Source organism: Pyrgilauda ruficollis, unplaced genomic scaffold, assembly GCF_017590135.1.
Source record: "Pyrgilauda ruficollis isolate IOZ18807 unplaced genomic scaffold, ASM1759013v1 scaffold29, whole genome shotgun sequence".
NCBI lineage: Eukaryota > Metazoa > Chordata > Aves > Passeriformes > Passeridae > Pyrgilauda > Pyrgilauda ruficollis.
In genome coordinates, this window is record NW_024524266.1 from 1,401,015 (window position 1) to 1,417,603 (window position 16,589).

The following is a 16,589-nucleotide window of genomic DNA, read 5'->3' on the forward strand; positions in this document are numbered from 1 at the left end:
TAGAGGGCAGAAGCACTGCACAGGGTGTCCCCTAGGCTGGAGAGCCTGCAGGGACCTGGGGAGCCAGGCCTGCCTTCCTGCACTACCCCGCTCTTAGAGAAGAGCAGTGATGCAAACTCAGACCTGCGAGGCACTCCTGGGTCTCTCTCACAGGTGAGTCACAGCTTTAGAGGCAGTAAATAAAGCTGGATGTATTTTGCTCAAATAGATGTTGCCAATATGATAACCAGAGGGATGTGGTTGTGGGGTCTCCCCAAGACAGGGGCTCCGAAAATGTACAGTTCATAGCACTCCTAACATCCCACAAGGAGCACTGGGAATATGAGTCACTGCAGACTGGGCTCCTGTGTGAAGCTCATGAACTTCTGTGGGTTTGTTCTAAAAAAAGAGTAAGTAAAGGACTGATTTTCCTTCAGGATGACCAGTGAGAAAGAAAAAGTGCAGTTTACTCCAGGTGATAAAAAACAGGCCAGTGCAGAAAATTAACTTTGAAAGGCTTAGCATACTGTGGATTTTTTTGTTTTGTTTGGTTTGGTTTAGTTTGGGATTTTTAGGGCTGGTGGGGAGGGGGGTGTTCCTGAAAACAGCTATGGAGACTGTGAGTGAGAAGCCCAAATTAATTTTTTCCCCTCAGATCAGGGATGTAAAGTAGGTCCAAAGTAAATTTTGACAAAACAACAAAAAAGCAAATGCTACAAAGTTGTGTCACAGGAAAATAAAAGAAGCCTCAAGAAAATCAGATCTATTGAATTTGGATACCTGCTTCTCACTCATGAAGCTATTAACCATGGAAATAAGAAATGTAGAAATTGTATCTAGAGAGAACATAGTCTTCTGAAAGAACTATACTGCAACAGTTGTCAACATCAGTGCTGTAAATGATGATTTTGGAAAAAAAAAACCACAGAAAAATAGTTTAAAATTGCCTTCTAAATACCATTCAATCTCCTGTGGCAAGTATAGAGAGCTAATATACATATCCTTTGTGAGCAGCAAAGGTAACATATTCAAGTCATTCTGATAACTCAGTGTAGGGAGATGTTCTAAGGAGGTTAAAAAAATACTATATGAATGAAAAGCTTCTGACAGCACAGGGCAAAAACCCCTATACCTCTTCATGCAATATTCATCCCTCAGTGTCTCACCATGCTTTTTAAAAGGTCTAATGTCCATTGGCACCTTCTTGCTATTTCTAACCTAGGTTACAATCCAACATAATGGAACTTGCTGAGACAATCCTTCTGTCTGGTTAATTTTCTAGAGAACATAATTTTAATATACTTACTGGTCTTCCTCGCTGTCCTCTTGGACCAATGGGTCCTTGAATACCCAGCGTACCCGGAGGTCCCTATGAATAAAAAAATCCACCAATTATCAACAAATGTTGTTCTGATATTAGTTACTGTTGACACTTGATCACATCCACTGTAATGCTACTTACTGGAAAACCCATGAACCCTGAATCCCCAGGATCTCCCTAAAAAGAACAAAAACAAAAACAAAGAAGTAAAAAATCCAATAAATTCTATACACAAAGTTGAATATTTTTATCCCTTATTAATTTTTTTCTCATTCAAACAACTAATTATAGCATGCAATGCTACTCAAACCCTTCCATACAGATGCACTCCATAGAGATGTTGAGATAACTCAATTTGGGCCACACAGACTTCATATTCTATATATAATTGAGTGTAATAAAGTAGCAGGGTACAAAGTTGGCTAATGAAGTTTATGGATCCAAATTACAAGGCTGAACTATACAACAGACCACACTGAAATTTTTTTTTGAAAAATTCTATCTAACCTGTGGCTTAATTAGGGCTACAACCTCAGCTGAAATGTCCAAGCTCATTTTTGTGAGTTGCATGGGAATTACTGAATCATTTTGATTCTCTTCTGAGTCACTAAAAGCATTTGGAACATACTGTTTTCAGTGACCACATATTTTAACTTCAGTACATGCTGAAATGTTTTTGGAAATTAGATCCAAAAATGTTCTAGCCCAAAGACCTTTCAACACACATAAATAATGTGTTATTCAGTCCAAACACCTTCAATCATTTTGAGTAGCATCTTAACAACCTAGTTAATTTTGGTTTAGTTAACAGAATTATTTGTGGAACCAAGTACTTTCTGAAATGAATACAGGTGTCAGTATCCATCCTTGGCCACAATATAGTTGAGCATTTCTTAAGCATTACTTAATCACTCCTGATTACTAACAGTGCAGATCTGAAGATTTTCTAAAAGGAAAAGAAGTTTCCATTAAAAACACAGGCAACTTACAAATATGTCAAGAGAAATACCTATTTTGGCACTTACTGCTGGCACAAGATACACACAAACAATGTCAGCAGATCCCTTCTGTGCTGAGTATAGTTCACTTGCTGCATTTCAATCATCCACAATTTATACTCTACATATGTAATCCTTATACCTTATTTCCTAATACCTTCAAATTATGCAAGATTATATATATATATATATATATATATATATGAGAAAAAGCTGCAAGTGATTACAAAACAAGCTTTAAGGATTAGACACAGTAAAATCAGCCATTGGAATACTTGGGGTTTACTAAATAACTAAATAAAATATTGAAGGACATTTTACCCTAAGTCAATCAAACACTTGCAAGAAAATTTTACAGGAAAGGTGCTAATAGTAACCAGAATCATTCAATGGACAAACCAATGGCAAAGAAAGGATTTTGCCATGCATGATACAAAGGTAGTCATCAAATAAAGAGGGAAATACTTGACCTATGTCATCTACAGTGCCTTTGCAATCCACCTGTAGGTTGACATTCCTTGGAAATAACAGAGTTCAGATTTTTTCCCTTGGACATCATATAAACTTTGCTGCAACCAGAGAAAGCAGAAGCCGCCTTTCTAAGCCTACACAAAATCAAAGTGGGCCTCTTGGGATGTGCCCATCAGAGTATAAGAAAAATTTACTCTCCATCATGTGTCTGAAAAACTGTACTGGGCAAGAATAAGTGCTGGGAGTCCCAGACGTACCCTGTGTCGGCTGATGATCTCCGGCGCTACTATGTACGGCTCCCCCTTCTGGCCCTTGGGCCCTTGGACTCCCTGGAGGTGACCAAAAAAACCAAAACACAGCGTGAGCTCTCACACCATCTCTGCTAACACGTAAACAGCCAAGAGTGAAATGAAAAATATTTGTTGGTGTTTTCGTAAGTGTACATAAACATACTGCAATTTAGAGGTAGAGACTATGCCCAGCTTTGGAAATTTGTGGTTTAGGAAAAAAAAGTGTAAACCCTCAGAGTTTGTAAAAGAATGAATTTCTAAATTTTGGGGAGAAACCCCCAATTACTAGGGAGTGGTATTATGGGGTAGCACCTCCTAGCTAGAACTGATGCAGCACTTCCCAGGGCTGACATGTGCCCATGTAAATCCAGGAGACCCACTGCTCACATCAGCATGATCCTGTGTATCTCACCATGAAAAGCCAATACTATGGCCATGGGGTAGGGAAGAAGAGAATACTTTTGTCAGCAATTTTGAGTTTAATGTTATTTTATTGCTGTTGATTACAGTGTACAGGTTTTCCTACAGCAATCTCTCTGCAAGACCCGTGTGACAGGTATAGCTCTGAGCAGACCCTGTGGCCCTAGCTCAGTGCAATGACTGAACACAGTGCAGTGTGTCCATGCTGAGTCTGCACCAATGCTCTGCTGGGCCAAAAAGTCCCACATTCCCTTCATTAAGAGATGTCCCATTAACCCAACCCATGTGTGACGGAAACTCACTCAGGCAATGTTCTTAGCTTCAGATACTCACTGCCAGCTACTTACAATGCTACCAGGGAAACCAGAGAAACCAGGAGTTCCCGGGTCACCAGGGTCACCTGCTGTCCCATTACAGCCATCATGGCCTGGTTTCCCCCTTGGTCCTGGCTGGCCTGGATGACCCTGTTGAGGAAAAAAAAAAGTGTTTATCTATCCATCTGTTTCTAGTTTTCCTTTTCCTGTAGTCATGAAGTATTTAGACATTCTCACATTAAGTCCAAGGCTTGGATCCATGGGAAACTAGGATTTTCAAAGACAGAAACAGACAGTGCCTTTTTTTAATATAGCTGCAGCTTGAACCAGATGCCCCAGACAGCATGAAAAAACGAGTAGTGAAGGACCTCTCAGAAAGGGTAAGAAAGCTATGTTCAATGCAGGCTCTGTTATGCAGAGAGCTAAGCCAGATGAGGCTGCTGTGCAGGGTCCACCAAGAACTGGGATTGTTAAGCATTTTAGTGCTTCACACTGGAAGAGTGGGAAGAAATGTTCCTCACTGAGTTTGAACAGCTTCCAAGACAGGAAAAAAGTCAAAGATGCTGTTGGAGCTAGATTGAGTGTCATGATGAGGCTGTGAATATCGAAGAGAACAGCAGGGCTCAAAGGCAGCGAGTTGGGGGCACTCCAAGACCTTGACACAGAGCCTCTGAGAAGTTACTCCTGTCTCAAACTGTATCTTCATTGCTGTTCCTACATTCACCTTATCTGCTGTTGCTTCTGGTTTGCACTGAGAAGCAAATCTTCCCTTGAGCACCTCTTTGTTCCAACAGGCTGTCACAAAAACCCAGAAACTAACATAAAACATTTCTCTCTTCTCCTTTACCTATAGCAAGAGTTTTCTCTTTGCTTTTGCTCCATTGCTTAGAAAAAACAGAAGAATATCCAGCTCCACCAAATACCGCACTCCTCATGCCAAAAGAGACTCAGTCTTGCCACCATTGTCTCTTGGCTCCCAGCCTCACATCTTAGCACTGTGCCACTGTGGTTTATTCAGGTGTCTATCTACCTGCCTTCCCATGGTCAGTGAAAAAGTGGTTGGAAAATGTAAGGGTGCCTGAAGAGAGTACACAATGAAAATGCAGGTTCAAGTTCTGTCTGAAGGTATTTATCCCTCACAATGCAATGTGCAGAGGTCAGGGAGACAGGGCTGAAAAAGAAAACATGCCCAGGTAAGAGAAGCAGTCCAGCTATAGCAACACCGGGTTTCACAGGGGAGCAATTTGCTCTGCTTCCCAGGATGTGTCAGTGCTTAGAAAAAAACTCAGCATGATGCAGTGAGATGAACAAGATCCTTGGCTCAGGAGTGTTAACAGAAATGGCAAATATGGTCTTCTTTTTTCCTTAAAGAGTAAGAAAGAGGGAGACAAGGAAGACTGTGAGAGAGAAATCCCTGAAACTTGATAGGAAGCTCTTCTGGAAACAAAAGAGGGTGAAAGTAGAGTGGATGTGGATGCGTGGGCTGCAAAGCGGGGCCCCGGTGTCAGGGAGCACTACAAAGGAAACCCAAGCCTGGGAACTCTGTCCAGGGATTCCAGTGACTCAGATTTCTTTGTTATTTTATGACACAAGATGTAAAGAAGTGTAGGCTGGGAAAATACTGTGCTGTGAACTTTACCCGGTTTTCCTCTTTGAGTGTTTCAGTTTCATAGACCTGGTCCATTTGTTCAAAGTTTTACATTGTTTAGTGCTCACTAAGATTTTTAAGACAATCTCAAGCATGCCATAGGAGCTATAAAGCAAATTAACCATAGTTAGTATTCTTAATATCACTGGTCATTATACAAGCGTTGCAAATCAGAAATAATTAGGAATGACCAACTTGTGTCCTTCGTTCACAGGCTTAAGAGTTGTGAAGTGCTTATGTCACAGGTCTTTCCTACAAAAGAACATACTTAGCTGGGTAACCTCCAGAGACACAGGAAATTTCTATCCTTTTCTGCCCCTTTTATAAGGGGATTTCTCCATAGGACAAAGGAAATGGACCTTAATTATCTGAGGAAATGAGAGGGAGCACAGATTCTGCTCTTTTGTTGTGTATCTGCAGTTCCACTTACTTCAGCAGATGTCCTTAGCTGAAAAGTGTGTATGTGGCTGACACAGAATTTAACCCAGACATCTTAATTAAAGTACAAAGGCTTTAAGCCAGCTTGCAATATTTGCATTTGGTGATTTCTTAAAGATGAAGTAACCCGCTACTCACAGGAATGCCATCTGCCCCGGGGAATCCAGTGACTCCTCTTTGTCCCTAGAGTGAAACAGCACAATTACAATTATATTCTGCTAGCATTTTGCTTATTAGCTACAACATCTGATATTCAAAAGTTACCACTTCTCCTTTGGGTCCAGTTATTCCTGGCTGTCCTCTTTCACCTTTGTGACCTTTGGGACCTTGCACTCCTGGGATCCCCATCAATCCTGGTGGTCCAGTGAATCCCTGTGATCCAAGGAGTCCTGGCTGGCCCTGATAAAAACAATAAAACAGCATTTACATAGGAACAGTTGTGATGCATGAAGCTGAATAAGTTATCACTCCTGCAACGAAGTCAATCTCTCAAAGAAAAAATAAACGCAGAATTTCTTTCCATCCCAGTAGGCCAGGCTCTTTGATAAAAGTCATCTGAAACACCACACAGAGAAACTCCAGCAGCAGTGACTATATGGCACATGTGGTCACAAAATTAACACATGATTATTAGCATTCTAATCAATATTCACTACTTCAGTATTCATGGCCACTCTATGAAAAAACTGTTTTCTTTGGAATGAGGTTTCTCAAGAGCAATTCCCCTACAACATAACATATGACACTCCAAACAAGTAAAATATGATTAACTGTGAAATTTGCTTATTGGTCATATTTGTTGCAAGTGGCGTCTGATATTTAATGGCAGGAATTTCTGCCTCTTTAGTGACAATATTTCTATTCAGCAGTGGAGCCTGAAAATGATGGGACATGCATGGATCCACAGAGGTTGAGGAGTTGCACACAGGGCTCCCTGGTCATTCTCCCTTCCAGCGCTGGTTTGGCTCTTCACGCCACTTCAACCATTGTTTAAAAATAATCTCTGTTGGCTGCCAACATCACAAGGCTCAAAAGGGGAAAAAACAATTTTGAAATGACACAATGGAGGTTTAAGTAATGGATTGTGACAGTATGTCTGAGATCTCTGAAGTATTTGAATATTGTTCCAGACGTAGCATTACTGAAGGCACACATGTTTTGCATGTACTCACTGCACTAATGACATTAATAGTACATTGCTGCAATCTTTTCTGGAGAAATATATTTTAAATAGGGCAAAGCACCATTTACCAAGACATTCAAATTAAGTCAAATCTAATGAAAGTAGTTTTTAAAATGCAATTTTTCACAGACCAGGCTAGAACAGCACCAGTATCTCACAAAGGAGAAGAACTACAGCAAACCATGAACAAACACATATATATTCATACCAAAAAGTTGATTAAAAAATACTATCTTGTTTTAGTATAAAATACTTACAGTCTTGCCCATGCCTTCAAAGAAAGAGTTAGAAGGTGAATGCATTTCCTGTTCAAGAGTTCAACTTCATTTAATGCCATTGAGGTGGAAAGAGGGCAGTGTGGGGACTTGAAAAAAAGAAACCTGAAGATAGCCTAATTTTTTTGGATCAGGAAGTTGTACCAAAGACACTGAACAATGCCTTACTGATATTAGGCAAAATTTATTTTAGTTTCATAGGCCCATTTGTAATCCACTTAAAAAATTTAATAGTCAACAACTATCTAAAACAAACATGTACCTCTGCTATAGTTGTTTTCATACCATATACCCCAAACCACCGCAATGACTAAAACACAGCTTACTTCTATCTTCAAAAACAAATCAATTTTCCACACTGCTTCCATGCAAAATGGTTGTCACAACACTTGGGGTAGGTTTTATACTTTAAATCTTATTGTATCACATCACATGAGTCCATTTTGAGAAGCTGACACAGCCAAACAAAGTACAGAACTGAGTGCAAGTCTTTAATTTTGAAAGAAGACTAGGAATGAGCCAATATGTACAGTATGATCTATACTTGTACAGTATGGATCTTTTGCTCTACTGTTAGGACTGACTTGACAAGACTGATGGTTTAGGAGCAGTGCCAAATGACAACATGAATTTAAGTGCTTGAGCTGTCAGGGTGAAAGAGAATTCCCTCTGCTTACAACCAAATCTGACTTTATACAGCATCCCTACTTTTAAACCAAGCCTGCTCCTGTGGATTATTAGGCGCTAAGAGGCCAGTGTCTTTTCAGATTAACAAACTGAGAAGAAACAAAGATTACATGAATACATCTAAAACATAAAAGAACTCATGTTGGCAGGAGGCATTTGCATCTGAACAAGCAGCTGCTCATTTCCTTATGCCAGGCACCACTGGCTGGTACAAATGCATCTACCCCCAGCAGCAGTAGTTTTTAGTTTTTTTCAAAATGCGGTGAATCTCTAAAATTTATTCTGTGGAGGTGCAGATCCCAGCAGACACACTTTCTGAGTTGCCTGACTCAAATGGAAAGATGCTGATTAAAAGCACTAGAGTAATAACTTAAATCTGAACCAGAATTTTCATTGTGAGTTCCAAGATCAGGAAAAAGAAAATCTTTCTTATACAACATTTTCTCCACTTTTCTTATCTACTATGGCTCAAAATTTATGTATATAGGAACTGATAAAATACATATGAGCATGCCCCATGAAATTGCCTTTTTAGGGAAATACACATTTCATTTATCCAAAAAATGGAGTCAGTGATCTTTTTTTTTGTTTGGGTTCCTTTGGTAGAGAAGTAAAAATTCTCATGCAAATATCAATCAAAAATACTTCAATTTTACTATAAAGCCTTAAAATATTATTCAATGCTTAACATTTGTTCTTCCTCATGCACTCAAATCTAGAAAGGAACCCTTAAAAAGGTTCAAAAAGCATGGAAACATATTCATTACATCTGCAAAGAACACTGAAAAATGATTAACATTCATTTGTAGAGATTTAAGTTGGCTCCAGTTGCATTTAATTGCTGAAAATAAATGTTTCGGTTGCTTCTGCAAAGAAAGGAATACATGGGTTCTGAGCAGTGAAAATGACACTTCATTTTTGGAGTACCTGAAACCCAGAATAAACAATGTAAATTCCAAAAACCACCATCCTCTGGAGATAAGGTCTCTTTAGTACCCCTCTACCCTCCTTTAGAGGGCATGTCTGGAGGTAGAACACATGTAAAATTTTTCACTGCAGTTTCTGATAAAAGATTGGTTATGTTCAGGATTGTCAAGTCTGTGCCTGGCTTTCTATGGGGACCATGCAGAGCTCTACAGTTCAAAGATGGTATTCCATGGAACATGGTTACGTCTCTAACTCCTACACCAGATACCACTCTCCCACTTCCAGTCCCATTTTCCTGTCTGATGTGGAGGAAGAAATAAACAAGAGGACTGGGCATCAGCACCCCTTCCCCATGCCTTCCTGATAGTTATCTGGTCATTTGTTTGTTGAGGAATATGGGTTATTTCATATGAGGAGAAGAGAATAGATCCTCATGGGACTAGTTTAACACAAGGCTAGAGTCAGAGCTAGGGAAATACTTAATATCATGACAATGTTTGTGTAATTCTTCAGCCAATTAGTACCTTGGCTTGTTAACTGAATTAACTTTATTAACCTTCATTAACTCAGACATGTCAGCTTTAACTTTGCTTTCTTTATCTTAGATCTTTTGTTGGACAAGTATGTCCCCTTTTCATTAGCAAGTGACCTAAGAACATTCTCTCTTTGGCAAAGGTCACTAAGGAGATTTAAGCAAAGACAATCAGCTTGAAAGGTTCAGTCAAACAAAGCATGACTCAATTCTTAGCCCCAAATACCCCTGTGTGACACATGCCATGCATGGTACTACTCTGCCTATGCTCCTGGAAGGTCAGAAATTCTAGAGAATTCTCAAAAGCCGTAAAATTGTGCTTGACTTAAAATTTCCAGGTTTAAGGAAAAAAAAAAAGAAAAAAAAGAGAAGCAAGTCTAGGGGAACATATCACCCATGTCATATTTCAGAAAACTCATTAAGTTCTTTCTCTTGTACATGCAATGCCCTTCCCATTTCACTAGGGTGAACTGGACCTCCTCCCTCGTCCAGAGCATGGCACCATTACCCCATTCCACCCACCACAGGACTTGTAGGCCAGTGCTAAGAGGCTCACTGAAGTGTGTGTGGAAGCCATGGCCAGCACCTCTGAGAGAGCACATAAAAAGAACAGGAAAAAGTGGGCTGATGGACTATCTTGAAGATTAACAAGAAATTCTTTCATTGTTTTTATACTTCCACAACCTGTTAGTTGAATTACAAAGCTCCCAATGTCAGGATATACACCTAAATAGGCAGTCCTCGCTTTGCTCTTCCTGCAGCTTCAGCTGACTGGAAGGGGTCTCACAGAATTCTTGCGGCCAGCCTAGATATTGTGCAAGAACTATTTACAGAGAGGAGAAAGGTTAGAAATTAGAAAGCCTGAAGGAAATCTTCCCAGAAAATATTTGCCACGTTGTATATACACTGTCACTTATCCAGTGACATGCATGAAAGAAAATGCTGCCAAGGTTGTGATTGAATTCAATAACGACATTTTGCAATTAAGTACCAGTGGACGTAAGAAGATCCTGATCAGACTTTTAAATTTGTACTCAATGTTCATGTTTTGCAGCTTGAACTTTAATTTCCAGTTCTTTTACCATCAGTCAGATGAAAGAGATGCCATGTTGCAATACTTTCTTCCTTCTAATTACTGTTAAATTTACAGTGTGGGAACAAAATTGACAGAGGAGGGTGTGCTAATTTTGAGAGCAACCAAATGTTTGATGTGCTATACAAAGAGAGATGCAAGAAATGACAGTACCTGTTCCAAAGGTTTTAAAACACAGGAATCATGAATTGCTGAGAAATCCACCTACCAGGGTGGAGATACAAAGATAGGAGAAAACTGTTGATTTGCAATAAAGAGGAGGCAGAATCAGAGTTTCTACAGAGCTTCCCAGCCACTGAGCCCATTTCTCCATGTTTCATTACAGACAACCATTTTGCAATTGCTTCTGGTACGTGGAATGTGATGATTCAGTATTCCCCACATGGAAACGAGCCTTGTAGGCCATCATTTCCTTTAACAGTGGACAAAAAGAAAGGAGGTTAATTCCCTGACATTTTAAAAAGGTCACTGGTGAAAGGACAAGTTCATTTCCTGCGGGAAGGGTGATCTGACCATGACAGGCAAGCTGAAGCTGGGATTTTTTGTAAGAGCTCTTAGTCTGGAATGGTCCCTGTAAGAACAGATGGGAAAAGGACATGACAGCAAGGACCTCAGTGCACTCCTACTCAGTGAGACCAGCAAGTGGAACAGACAGCAACTCAATAGGGAATAAAATAATTTATAAGGAGAATGAGCAACTTTTGAGCTGGTTAAAAGTGCTAACCCAGGAAAATACATTCCTCCAGGCACACAAGAAAGAAACAGAGAAGTTTTTTAATGTAATGCTGGCAAAATGTGGGAAACTGGATGTAAATATAGGGAATTTGTGATTCTTTCAGGTGGTTGCAATAGGTGTACTGCACTGAAACAATCACTGACCCCAAATAAAAAATGTATGATCTTAGTGCTCCCACTACCCCCAAAAATATAAACTTCAAGGAAGAAACTCAAGAACCTGCTGTGGCACACAGAGTCAGACTAGGATGGGCATATCACGTGGCATTTCTGCTGGAGCATAAATCCAGGAGGTTATCTAGGAGTTTATGGATTAAATGTAGTAGAGGGGACTATGCAGGGGAAAGGTTTGGGGTTCAGCTCCATGAAGCACACCCTTTGTCAGAAATACTTCACCTATGGGGCTGCACCACTTTGGGCTGAGGCAGAGAAAAGCAGACCACACGGAGCAGCTGCTGCTATGGCATGGTTTGACTCAGCAGCTGCCCCTGGTGTCACTGGGCTGCCCAGTACAGACAGACCCCAGGGATCTTCAGACACTGATGAGTACACCACCTACCATGACACAGAAGAAAGTGGAACATTTATGTACCTTCCATCATTGTGTTGTGCATTGATGATGTAGTTTGAATGGTTACATCCACCTGAGAGAGTTTTGTTTAAGTAAGACTTAAACACTTTTGTAATTCCACCTAGGAAGAACAGATCAAACCATCCACGGAAGAGTAGGAAATACAAATACACAGGGCAAAACACAACCAATGCTAGCCACTGAAGACACAGATCATCTGAGAGAAAAAAGCCCTGAAGTTTGTGCAGGCTTCGTTCTTAAACATATTAGCATGTTACTTTATTTCTGTGTCTTCAGGACTGTAGTACTGACTACATCTTAACAGATAGATCCCTTGCCACAGTTTGCAGTGAGCATTCAGAAGCTCCTCACTAGATGGCACCAGCCATTGCTGCTGCACGCAGCCCCCACCACTGCAGGTGCAGAATTCCAGAGCACGGTACAACCTTCAGGAAATCTGATAAAGAGTTCAGATAGGGTCAAACTGTCCTTGAGCGAGGTCTGAGGCAACAAAAGCAGAAGGTTTCTGCCAAAATGTCTGTAAGTGAGATAGCTGGGGAAGTGCAAATGAAATGGGATTAAATGCATCAAGCAACCGAGCAGCATAGCTGCCCGAAGTGAAGGTGCTCTGTCACTCAACCTATATTTTTTGTGTAGTAGGCACACTTGGTCTCCTAAGAGAAATGAGAAAAACTTATTACCTTACTTCTTCATTGTATTGCTAAGTTTACATTTACTGTCACAGGCTTGAAAATTCTCAAATTTATCTTCTGAATCGGTATTTTTAGTGTAGGGCTGGCATTAATTTCTGCCACCACACTGATAACAAAAGGAGAGTCTTATTCTGATATTTTGGACATTTGGTAACAACATGGTTACCAGTGTACCAACATGACACCAGGAAGAGATGGGACTTCTGCTGCCTAACTAGAATATTGATAAGCAAATCAAACAAACTTCTCTCTTGTGCCTTATAAATATAAGAATATTAAATTCTTAAACACAGAGTAGCACTGAAAGTGTTGGCAGGTTTTAACAAAAAAGTACATAACTAATGGTTATTTCTACTTTTTTCCCCCTGTTTTGCTATTTTAGAGGAGTTTTTTAGCTGAGTTTCACATTCCAGCTCTTATTCTCAGAAAATACTTTCCTTCTCATTTGCTAACAAGCTATTTTATTTATAACAAAAGTAAACAAAAAAATTATAACATTTGTTAAAAATAACTAAAAAATGAGGCTAGTTCAGCCTAGTGGCATGGTAACAATCTGTTGTTCTTTTAATTTCATTGTCTGGACATACGACATTTTCTCTCAGGACAGTGGTGACCAAATGACATTAATTCCAGAACAGTGATTCAGCTTGTAGAAGGGTGCATTTTTTTTTTTTTTTCATTAAGGAAGGAATACACATTAAATCTTCATTAAAAAAACCCCAAAAAACTATGAAAGCATTCCCTTTACCAGAAGCCACATCCCTTTTCTGTACTCAGTAATGAAATAATTTTGTACTGTTTTATGTTCCCACGGTTTGATCTAATTTGTGATCTTCCAGAAAGCTGCTATGTCACCCAAGAAGATAAAACATGTGCAAAAGTAAATATATGCTGGAATGTAGGTCAAGAACTCAAAAGAACCAGTTAATAGTTTCTTCATGTCACAAAATACACAGGAGTAAATGTCAGAAATGCTTTCTGTGCTGTGCAGTGCTTCTGTACTAAGAACAATACTGGGACCACAGCAATGATCTCTCAAAGCAAAGCATAAGAAAGGGCAAGTCTAGACAAAACCACACGAGGATTTCCATACTAAACCTTCAAAAGGTCATTGCACAGAGGAAAGAAGAAGAGGGTGGTGGACAAGATGTGGGAAAAAAGCATTGGGCAGAGGCAAAGAGTGCTTTTGTTTGCAGACTGAGTAAGGGGATATCTCTGAAAGTACAAAGCAGAATCTCTGCTGAAGTACGGCTAAACAGACAAACTAGGAAATTTAGCATCAGAATTTAGACATATATTAGCAAATGTATCTCTCTAGCAAGCATCCTCTACTGAATTATGTGAGAAGACTTGGAATGACTTGAAAGGAAATGACTTGAAATTTTTGAAGTACTGTATTTATAGAACAGATGTAGACATTTATCTACATGCAGTGTAGTCATCAAAAGATCCCATAGGGTGCAGGTGATATCTCATGGCAAGATACCCTAATGCAGATACTCAAACTAAGTCAAATAAATGCACCTGAATGTGACCATTTTTCTTAAGTGTCTATAAAAGGAGCCCAGGTTTCTACCTTAAAAGCTGACCTCAGATCATTGCTTTCTAAACTGTGCAAGAAGGCAATACCCCAAAGATCGAGTCCTGAGACTCGTGGATTTAACAGTTAGAATTAAGCCTGAAATAAAAACTGTGCTGCATGAAAAGGGAGCTGATATAAATGCAATACATTTACTTAACCTGGCAGAAAATACATGGCAGAAATGCTGCTACTGGTAGTACCAAACAGTAGGATTTTCTTGGAAATTAGAAGTATTTCAGCATTAAACAGTAATCAGATGATAATAGTGTGTGCTTAAAAGCATATACATTTATTCTACATTAGCCTGAGAGGGGAAGTGCAGTTAACAGAGCTACTCACTTTATGTTGGTTAAACTGAGACTACCAAGCTAAGACAACCATAAAATCAGAAAAAAAACCCCTCCTTCAGTGACATATAAATACTGTCCCTTTGACTACCAGCTAAATTCTGTTTTTGAGAAAGAGGTAACTAAAGTTAAATTTAGAGATGTCAACTTTGAATGAACTTGAATGAACTTGAATGAGCTAATGATGTTTTACAGAACACTAAAATGACATTGATTTATACTTGTCAAATGTTCATTACTATGTAATTATTTGGAGAAGGTTAGTTTGATAGCCAACCAAAAATTCACCAGAGAGGAAAATCACCTTGCCAAATATGCTTTTATAACCAGACAATTATCACACTGATGGGTGTGGACAAGGAGCAGGAGGAAGCAAGGAACTCCCAGTTACTCTGTGACATCTGCTGCATCATGCTCATGTAAAGGAGCAGACTTTTTAGTTTTTAGTACAATGAGTATATTTATTGAACAAAATTCTGTTCATTCAACATGGGTTTCTACAGGATCAAAAAAGCCAAAAAATTTCCAGGGCACCACAGAATGCAGTGCAATCTTCCTACTCTGCTAGTATCTGCATCAAAATTACTTTTTAAAGGTTCTTTTCATTCATTCTATTCATTTTACTACCATCATAATATTAAGGTCAGCTGCTTTCTGGGGCTTTTTAAAAGCATTCCTCGTGCATATTACCAAAAACTTGGATAACACAATCAGTTGGATAGCTGTAAGACTGCTGCTGGGCTAACTGGGCTTTCTCAAGGCAAGACAACAACCAGCACCTGCTTGTTAGAACATTCAGTCATAGACACAAGAGCCAATCTGCCAGCCCAGTTGCTTTCAAATGGCTTTCAGTGGTGTGTGGGAGTGTTCTCAAGATCCTAAAATTCAGGAAGTTCAACACAGATGTTTTCTGTCAGTAGGCGTTGGAAGCACCAATAGTAACATCTGTTCACTTTTCATATTTGTGAGAACATTTTTTTTTGGGTCCAAAAACCATTCACTGTTGAAATTTCCAAATTGTGCAACCGGCCAAAATGTTAAGCTCATTAGGCTCCATGAGTTTAAGAGTATGTGAAAATTAAAACCCCTGCAGGAGTTCAGTCTATCGTATGCCAATTTTTCCATTCTGTGCTCTTCTGTTTAAACAAAAGTGTAACTATTTTTGTGGTGGGAACAGCTATCAAAACTGACTTGATCATGCAAATAAAAGTTACTACTGGCTGTTTTAACTACAGAAAGAATTTAATTCTCTTACAGAGGCTGTGACTTTTTAGTAATTTGTGTACTGGGATACCCTCTCCACATGGGAGCCCAGAACACATGTTCTAGCAGCATGTACAAGAGAATCAGTACAGACCTTCGCGCTCCGGTCATGGGAATTTACAGCTTAGGACAGTCTCTGAGTTCCTGACAACTCCAGATGATTGGCTCTGAACCACCAGGAAGGACGCTGGGCTTTAAGGCAGATGTGTGCAGCAATATGAAGAATCATTGTCTATACAGAATCAGAGACATTTTTTTTCTCCTAACCCTTCTAGACAGATGAGCCTAAGAGCAGTGGGGTGCTATGATATCATCTGAACGGAGTTTGTACAGTTGTTTCCTCTACATGATTTCCCAACCTTGATGTATCAATGCAAATGGTCCAGAAATTTCAGTAACTGGAACTCTGTTGAAACCTGCTATTGAGTCAGCTTACACTGAAGCTAAATCAACCCTTATGCCTTCCAGTGTATGGGGGTTGTTAACCTCATAAATATTCTAAGGCAATCACTTTGATGGTTGTTAAGCTGGGCCTGCCTTCATGTTGGGTTTGTCTCCAGAATCAACAAATAGTCTAAATAACCTGTAATCTACGAGAAATCTTCAGTTAGTAAATAGAAATACTGAAAATTATCAGCAGTTGTCTTTTATACCATACAATTATGTTCCCTGCACAGATTCACAATAAGTTTTTACAAGTTGGCAGTACTAGATCAAGCTGAGTGATCATCTAGGGAAGCTAAATTATTTGGAGAAAGTATTATGGAAACTGATTACTTGGAGAACTCTCTGTGATTCTGTG

At 39.5% G+C, this 16,589-nt stretch overlaps 1 protein-coding gene across 3 annotated transcripts in view; it reads right to left on the reverse strand.

Annotated features, from left to right (window-relative positions):
- The window catches only part of COL4A2 (collagen type IV alpha 2 chain), a 139,887-nt gene that overhangs the window by 44,510 nt on the left and 78,788 nt on the right, over positions 1 to 16,589 (reverse strand). For all 3 annotated transcript variants that reach the window (XM_041472307.1, XM_041472305.1, XM_041472306.1), the window contains exons 5-10: positions 6,144 to 6,278; positions 6,018 to 6,062; positions 3,827 to 3,943; positions 3,027 to 3,098; positions 1,442 to 1,477; positions 1,286 to 1,348 (exon numbers count right to left, since the gene is read on the reverse strand). In XM_041472307.1, coding sequence (XP_041328241.1) covers positions 1,286 to 1,348; positions 1,442 to 1,477; positions 3,027 to 3,098; positions 3,827 to 3,943; positions 6,018 to 6,062; positions 6,144 to 6,278 — 468 coding nt within the window. The remainder of the gene's footprint in view (positions 1 to 1,285; positions 1,349 to 1,441; positions 1,478 to 3,026; positions 3,099 to 3,826; positions 3,944 to 6,017; positions 6,063 to 6,143; positions 6,279 to 16,589) is intronic.